The 8,436-nt window shown below is 35.5% G+C and overlaps 1 protein-coding gene across 1 annotated transcript in view; it reads left to right on the plus strand.

Moving 5' to 3' along the window:
- Window positions 1–7,682, plus strand: part of CUL2 (cullin 2) — a 41,386-nt gene extending 33,704 nt beyond the window's left edge. The window contains exons 18-21 of the mRNA XM_033070701.2: window positions 558–760; window positions 3,093–3,194; window positions 3,872–3,988; window positions 7,081–7,682. Coding sequence (XP_032926592.1) covers window positions 558–760; window positions 3,093–3,194; window positions 3,872–3,988; window positions 7,081–7,212 — 554 coding nt within the window. The 3' untranslated portion in view covers window positions 7,213–7,682. The remainder of the gene's footprint in view (window positions 1–557; window positions 761–3,092; window positions 3,195–3,871; window positions 3,989–7,080) is intronic.
- Window positions 7,683–8,436: the final 754 nt, after the last annotated feature.

Below are 8,436 nucleotides of genomic sequence, written 5' to 3' on the forward strand. Positions count from 1 at the left end.
GGTAATAGGAGGTTGCTGTTATCTCACATTCACCTTTGCACAGAAAATCTAAATCTGCTTTCAAGGAGATTTCTTCAATTCTTTTTGTTTTTCATGGGAATTTTGCAAATATAAGAATATGAAAAAATTTTGATGGACATGTAATTTACTTTGTTTTTAAATCTTTCCTGTAAACAACTTTCTTGTTAATTAGGATTCTGTGTAAGCTGTTAATTGACATTTATGCATTGCAATGTATTAAGGCCACTTGGAATTAATTTTTTTTAGTTATTCTATAATTGTAATTATAGTATAATTTAATTATTATATAATTATAATTTTATATATTATATTGCACTATTTGTCTAGTATTCATAGTTAATCAGGGTGAGGGAGATGACGTAGGCCACATTATATATAGTAAATTCACAGCATCAGTTGTCATTGCCCCATTTCAAGTGTTAAATACAGACTTGGGTTGAATGTCTGGAAGTGTACGAGGAGCTCTAGGAGTTAGGCTTCAGATGACTTTTCAGCACCTTTCATCAATTTATAAAATACTACTTGTATCCTTGCAGGTGAAGTAAAAATGAATTATTTGTGCAAACCTTACGTAGCCATGGTCACAACATACCAAATGGCAGTGTTGCTTGCCTTCAACAACAGTGAGACTGTCAGCTACAAGGAGCTTCAGGACAGTACACAAATGAATGAGAAGGAACTGACAAAAACCATCAAATCTTTGCTTGATGTCAAAATGATCAACCATGACTCAGACAAGGTATGCCATAATGATATAAAAAAGTTTCATGTTTTCAGTCTTGTCATTCTGATATTTGTTGAGGACTTTTTTTTAATATCCATTGTTTACTTTTATTTTTCTATGCTTTATTTTTGACCCTTGTGAAAAATTGTAGATCTCTCTATAAGGAAAGACAGGAGGAAGTAAAGTACCTGTCATACAGGCTTTCTATGCCTATGGCAACAGGAAAAGGTAATCATGCAGGGACTCCTCATTTTTTCTGTTGCCTTGCTTTCAAAGTTGTACTGAATCACAGGAAGGAGCCTGAGTACTAAACCATAGTCTTACAGTGATCCTAAAAAAATATTTGTGGGATTAAGAGACTGAAAGCACCAGCAATCATGTTCTTCCTTGCTGACAGTTTACAGGAGCAAGAAAGAAAGCAAGGAGGACTTCTGTGAGAGGATTTTTGCTGCAATTTGCCAGATTTATCATTCCATGAGTTTCTTGGAATTCCAGTAATATCTGAGCTTTGCAATTAAGACAATGGCTGATACTTCTTTTTCTGACTCTGTCTCATCCTTCTGTATAGCCTATTTGAAACCTTTTTTCCTATACAGAAAGGGCACAGACTTCACTCTGTTAAGTAAGAAACACTGCAGAAGTGTCTGTGCATCCCATACAGACATTAGCATGTGCTTCCAGCTCACCCAGAAAGCCCACTATGCAGACAGTGTCAGACAGAAAAACTGAGCTAAGCTGTTCAATTCACTTACAAGAAGAAATCCAAAGGTGCTCTGATAGCTGCTTTTGTTTTTAACCAGGAAAATTTTAGAAAATGGAAAGTGAGATCACAAGGAAGATCTGATGCTTGGCTGAAGCATAGGACATGCTTCTGATATCTAGAAATGAGCTCAGGGTGGAACAATTGCTGGGAAGATGTCTGTTAAACCATGGGTCAAATAAAACACTGGGAGCTATTACAGGAAATGGTGACACCTCTAATAATCTTAGAATGTTGCCTGTTATTTAAAGGATTTACATTTATTTATGTCTGTTTTATAAGGTTCACCCAATTTCTTAAAGCCTGTCATAGAAGAAGGAATAATACAGCTTTCTGACCCTTTTACTTCTTCCAGACTGTTGTATTCAAATGTCTTTACTATTTCTGTTTTCTTTGCACTCCTTTCAGCAATGTGATAGTAGATCTGTAGAGAGTTTATCAGCTTACTTATTAAATAAACAAGTGAGCTTTAGTGGCTTAAGCAGTGGAATTCAATACACAAACTTCTCTTTACCTGTATCTGAGCCAAAAAAAAAAGTACAGTGTTGTAGTTTGTTTTTGCTTGTTTGTTCATTTTTTGAACAGGTGTGGGGGAAAAAGAGCATGAGAAGATTTGGGCAAAATCTTCATTAAATTGTGCTCAATACACAATTTATTTTGATTTATATTCAACTATGTCAGCAGAATAATGCTAAAAGTTAGCTTTTTTTTGGTTAGCTTATCATTTTTAAAGCTCTTGGTCTCTCCTCTTTCATGTTATATTTTCTATACTATGCCTGGTATCCTGGTTTTAATATGTATTGTAACAGAGACTATTTGTTGCAAGATACAAAATTAGAATTAATATTGGTTTGAGTGCATATTTAGATAAATATTTTCTGTGTTTACTAAAATGCTTGTGCTTTAGACAGTATGGCAAGATTCCCAGGTCTCAGAATCCTATTAACTTTATTTTGCTGGAAATTGGTAACACTTGCCTGGAATTGTTAATACTCTTGCCTGGAAACTTCAGAGATGTGGCCAGTCATGCTGTGTTGAATGTAAAGGTGTTTTTACTGCGGGGGAAAAAAAAATACACACATATATGTGGAAAAGAATTGAGATCAATCTGCAGATAGATGTGCACTGTAGAAGTTGCAGTTTGTCACCTGTTTCTGCTATAATATACAAAATGCTTAGATGCTTTTCCTTAAATTCTGGAAGGCAACTTTTGTAAATATTATGAAAGCAGCAGCTCCCCTTTGAGGTCCTATCATAAATAGGTGAAAATCCTACTTTTTTTGCAGGGAGAAAATTGAAAGTGTTTGCAACTAAGATAAGCTATTGAAGTATTAAAAGAGAAATTGCTTGTTAACAAAATTCTTGTATGTCAGAGTTCTACATAGTGTTTTCTGAAATGGACTTGATTTCTAGCTCAGTTAAACTAGCTTTAAAAATCGATCCAGTTCAAATGGCATTTTAGAATTTCCAACTACAAATCTGGTTTTTTCTTCTGTGCATGTAAGACCCTAAGTGCAACTTATCAAACTAAATTGTTACTATTTTCTGGTACTGTTCCTGATTTTTAAAAATTATTCTCTATTTCAGGAAGATATAGAGACAGAATCTACATTTTCATTAAATATGAACTTCAGCAGTAAACGAACAAAGTTTAAAATTACCACATCAATGCAGAAAGACACGCCACAGGCAAGTATTCTTTGGTGTTTCTAGCCTGAATAGCTTAGAAAGCTTATTTTTCTAAAGTGGAATTTACTGTGTTAGTTTGGTGTAGTAAGCAGCTATCAGATTGCCTAAGATTTACAAAAGAAATTTTGTAGGTTTAAAACTTAAGCGACACAATTTTTTAAACTTAAAATATAGGAAAGAGAAGATGAAATAGGGAACAAGAAAGTAGAAGAAAAAGATAAACAAAATGGTAATACCTGATGGTATTGATGTTTGGTTTATCTCTTGAGACTCTTTTGTTACTGGTGTTTATAAAAGCAATTTACTGCAAGAACTGTTTTCTTATGGTTCTGTGGTTTGGCAACTAAAATCAACTCCTGTGTTGTTAATCCATGTTCTCAGTGTATCTTCTGAGACACAGGATTTTGTGTAAGATAGGTATGTGCTGCCAAACTCAATACATTATAGTCAATTCATAGCAAAAATGTTATTTTGGATGCCTCTCTCCTACCTTCCTACTGTCTTTCATGAAACCTGATATCCTTGATTTATGGACACACTTTTCCTGGAATTGAACTACACCTGCATTTTTTTATTAGTTCACCACTTTTAGTAAAGTAAAAAGTATAGATTCAAGATACTTTTATCTTTATTGGTCTTACTGTATTTTGAGCATTACTGTTCTTCCTGTATGGCAGGAGATGGAGCAGACCCGAAGTGCTGTGGATGAAGACAGGAAAATGTATCTTCAAGCTGCTATTGTCCGTATCATGAAAGCACGCAAAGTGCTGCGACATAATGCTCTTATTCAGGAGGTAAGAGAAAGTCCTTGAGCTTGAAAATCATCAGGGTAGTAGGGTAAAACATCCAGCTACAAAACACAACCATGTGGAAACCAGTACTCCAGTGAAATTAGTGAGAACTTCCCTGGGGTTTATTTTGAACTGCAGTATTTTGAGCTGGAGTGCTAGCTGGTATCCCTCAATCTTGTAAATGTGTCTTAGCACCAGAGCATTAAGTTCTTGCTCTTTCCTGTTAGCTGGTTCTATGCCAAGGAATGTTGTAGCCTATAAAAATCATTGCCAGAGCTATGGGTTCTGTTGAAAACCTGAATAGGGATATTCTAGTATGGAATTTCCACAGAAGCACTTAGCCAATTTTGTGCTCTAATCATTATTTTATTATAAATCATGGCTTAAATTTTAAAAGTTGTCTGAGTATGGAGACATGCACTTTTTAATCTCCCTTTTCCACAAAGTGGTACAGTTCTCTAGATTTTTTAGATTCCAGATTAATGACCTGTGAACTGTCACAGGCTGGCTTGAAAGGAAGTGCTATTTCTTTAGTTTTTCTCCCACTTTCCCATCTGCTGGTTGCCTGCCTAACTGTATTTCTCATTCCAGCCTAACATCTGCTCTTTCCAACCAGTTCCCAGTTTTACTTTCTCAAACTTCCAAAGCTCTTTCTTCAGTTTAATTCATTCTTGCATCTCTGAGCCGTGCTGGATGGCCTCAGAGACGACTGTTGGGAGGGGGAATTAAGATTGCTGCTTTATTCAACCATTTTGAGCATGAAGATTGAGAGACATTGAGCAATTTGTGGTGGTGGAGGAAACAGTTTACCACACCCACTACTTAATTTTTTCTTTAAAAAATCCCTAGCAGCAACAGGGAGTTTCCCAGAAGATGCAGCATGAGACCTCTTAAAGGTTTTCTATATTGAAGAAGTGTTTATGCACAAATAGTCTGAAAGCAAGCTTCATCTGAGAAAACTGATTTTGAATATCTAAAAGATGAAGCAGCATAGGTCCTGGTTTTTATCAAAATCTTTGTTTATTTGATTTCCCATTATTTAAATCAGCCATTCAATTATGATGATATCATGTAAGAATTTGCAATTAAAACTAGAAAATGATAGGCAGCAAGCCCTCTCACCTTTGAAAATATTTTTTTCTACCCACTGTCAAATTATTAGAAAAATTTCTTGAAATGTACTTTGCTTGACACCAGTTTATAAGGGTGAAATAGATTACAAATCTTTGTCTTGGAAACAAATCCTTTCTGGTTGCTTCTGCCTTTGTGTAACTGAAGGGCCACTTAAATGTCCCTGCTGTGTTTTGCTCTTGCAGAGTAGAAACATTAGGACTTTTTTCTTCAGCTTTGCGAGAAAGGTGGATGTTTTCATGGTTACTCAGTTAAAAACTAAGTAGAGAGTATAGTTGTGATATTGTTACTAATTCTGGTGCCATTGTTATTTTTATTATGTTGTTTATTTTCTTATGTATAATATATAATCAATTAAAATGTGCTGTTTGACTTCTTGAGTAAGAACAAATCTTTCTGAAAGGAGTCTGTTTACTACGAATAGTTAATATTTTCTCACCTAGTTAATATTTTTTTCTTAGCTATAAGGGCAGAATTATTCTGTTAGAGAGATATTTGAGAGGCTTCTAACCTAACCTTCTAGCTAATGTAGTTAGCTCTGATTCTAACACTTAGGCTACAGCACCACACATTTCATTTAGAGTGAGGTGTTGAAGAAAATATTCCAGACCCTTGGTAGATCTGTATGTGTCAGGATGTGGTCTTTGTGGAATCGTTAATTGTGTTAGATACACCCTGATAATTTCAATTCTAGCTCAATGTTGCAGTCGCCTGCAGGATGAGGTAGCTTTTCCTATGAAATGAGTAAGTCTAGAAGAATAGTGAAGGGGACATGTCAGAGTAGTCATTCCTAGAAAATTTTTATACTGGCCATCAGGTATTTCTGTCTATCCTTCTTACTTGTACTATCTTTAAAAAAAGTAACAACAACAGGAAAACCCATACCAATACAAAATTCTCTCTTTTGTTCTTTCTGTCTTATGTAAATACATGAAGTGTGGTGATGACAATCAGCTTCAGTGGAGGCTAAGTTAGATGAAATCCGAGCAGATCTATCAGCTTGTTAGCACCCAGTTTCTCCTCACTTGTACTGCTGTGGAACATACCAGACCCTTGGCTGTTAGCCCAACAAAACTCAGTCTTTTGAGCTTTTTGTTTGCTTTGCTGGGTGAGTTCCACCTGGTGAGTTCTGTTGGCTCACAGAGGGCCCCAGCAAACTCTAGAACTGGGACAAAGCCAGCCATGAGGAGTTGTAAAGAAAACTGAAAATTCAGCTGAAATAAAAATAATTTTCTTTGCAGCAGAAATAAGAAACTACAGACAAAATATATTGTGACACTTGAGTAGTAAGATCTTCTGTTTGAAAAAATTTTCCTGCTTGTAGATTTGCATGTTCTCTTATTACACACAATTTCTTCCCCTTCTCTACAAGAGAATGGGCAAAACTGAGAACTGCTAAGAGACATCTAAAGTTTTACCTGGAGTGGCAGCTTCTTCCACAATGCAAATACAGATTTGTTTTTAAAATAACTTCTTGCTGCATGTATTAAAAAGTTCCAGCATAGCCAGATGGAGCTCAGGAAATTGTAGATCTGTCTTCAATGGCTGAAGGAAGAGAAGTTCGTCCTGATGTTCTCCAATTGTATAGGGAAGAAGGTTAGTGGTAGGGCAACTCCACTGTGAAAGTAGTGAAGAAATATGTTAATATTAGATTAATTTTTAATGTGGAAATTAATGTGGGTATTCATTTGTACTGTGACAAATGAGGCAAGCAAGAAGAATTAAGGGATCTGGGGAACATGTGACCAAAATAACCAGTGAGCTGACCAGTCAGTTTCACTGTCCTGACACTAATACATAGAGATACTTTCTTGGTTGTTATAAATTAGCTATTCTGGGTTATTTAATCCTGTCTTTAAAAGAAAAATATACTGATTTGCCTTGAAACTTTTAGCAGATATTTAGATTATATTTATAACTGTGAAAAATAAAAATAACACAGAAAATGTGTCTTTCTTTTGCAGGTAATTAGCCAATCAAGAGCTAGGTTTAACCCAAGTATCAGCATGATTAAGAAGTGTATTGAAGTCCTGATAGACAAACAGTACATAGAGCGAAGCCAGGCCTCTGCAGACGAATACAGTTATGTAGCATGATGTGCTATCCTGCAGGTATGATTGTAAGGAGATCATTGCTGTCACTGTTTGGTGTGTTCCTGTGGGAAGAGGCAGGCCTGTGCCTCCATAATTGGTCACTTGGCAGCCCCTGTTTTTCTGCTGTTTACAACATCACCAGTGCCATGTCATGAGCGTCAATGAAAATGCCTATAGATATTTCAAGCTCATGTCATTACGACATTTCTTAAAACTTTACTAAAAGAATGAGTGAAGTATTGCTGAAATGTGGAGAATTGGTTGGGTACCATGCTTTTTTTTCCCCCCCCTCCTTCCCTTTCACGTTTGCAGTTGATGTTTTTTAATGTATCTTAAGACAAAGTAAAAAAAAAATCACACAAAAAACCTAAATATTGTAATATGACAGATAACCTAATAATTGTATCTACATTAAAATGTAAAAAAAATGACGAACATGATACTGCTGCTTGTCAAATAAAAAAATAAAGTTATATGATGTGTCTCGAATGATTGTAAAGCTGGATACAGCATTAATGTCTGTAAATATTATTCAGGCCTGAAGAGTAGAAATAATGTTACATGTTTGGATTTTGGATAACCTCAGAAGTAGGTCTGACATAACAACTAATTTATACAAAACTGAATACCAGGTATGTCATGTTTAATGTGATTATAAAAAATATTTATGGTTAAGTGCACATCTTGTTTTCTTGAGATTAGGCTAATTTACATTCTCAGTGCCTGAAGGCCTCCCCTGTGTCTGTAATCCCACACTGTAAGAATATGTTACAAGAGAAAATAAACTGACGTTTTAGGGGATTTAAGTGGTGTAGTTCACAAACACTTAGGAATAGTAATCATGAGCATGAAAGATAGAGTTCAGTGGCTTGTGAAACCACCCTCTTAATGGGAAAGCATATAGCAGACTGGTAACTGAAAAAATGTTTTTTCTTTAATGTATTGGATAGAAACACTACATGGATGGGTATCTGTGTTTGTTTCCACATAAACTCATACTGCTTGTTTCTTGTTTTCCCTCCTGACTCCTATGGTTGTTTTTATCATGTTTTGTTTTCCTCTGGCCCAATTAGATTTCCAGCTGTTAGGGTGAGACAAGAAATCCACAGGCTATTTCATGTCCTGTGTTGTTCATCAGGGTTGGCATGATGACTTCACTCTCAAACAAGCAAACTATAATTTTAAAAGGTACTAACTGTACCACTGGAAGTGGAATTTAGGAGCATT

The sequence above is a fragment of the Catharus ustulatus genome, chromosome 1, assembly GCF_009819885.2.
Source record: "Catharus ustulatus isolate bCatUst1 chromosome 1, bCatUst1.pri.v2, whole genome shotgun sequence".
In the NCBI taxonomy this organism is placed as follows: Eukaryota; Metazoa; Chordata; class Aves; order Passeriformes; family Turdidae; genus Catharus; species Catharus ustulatus.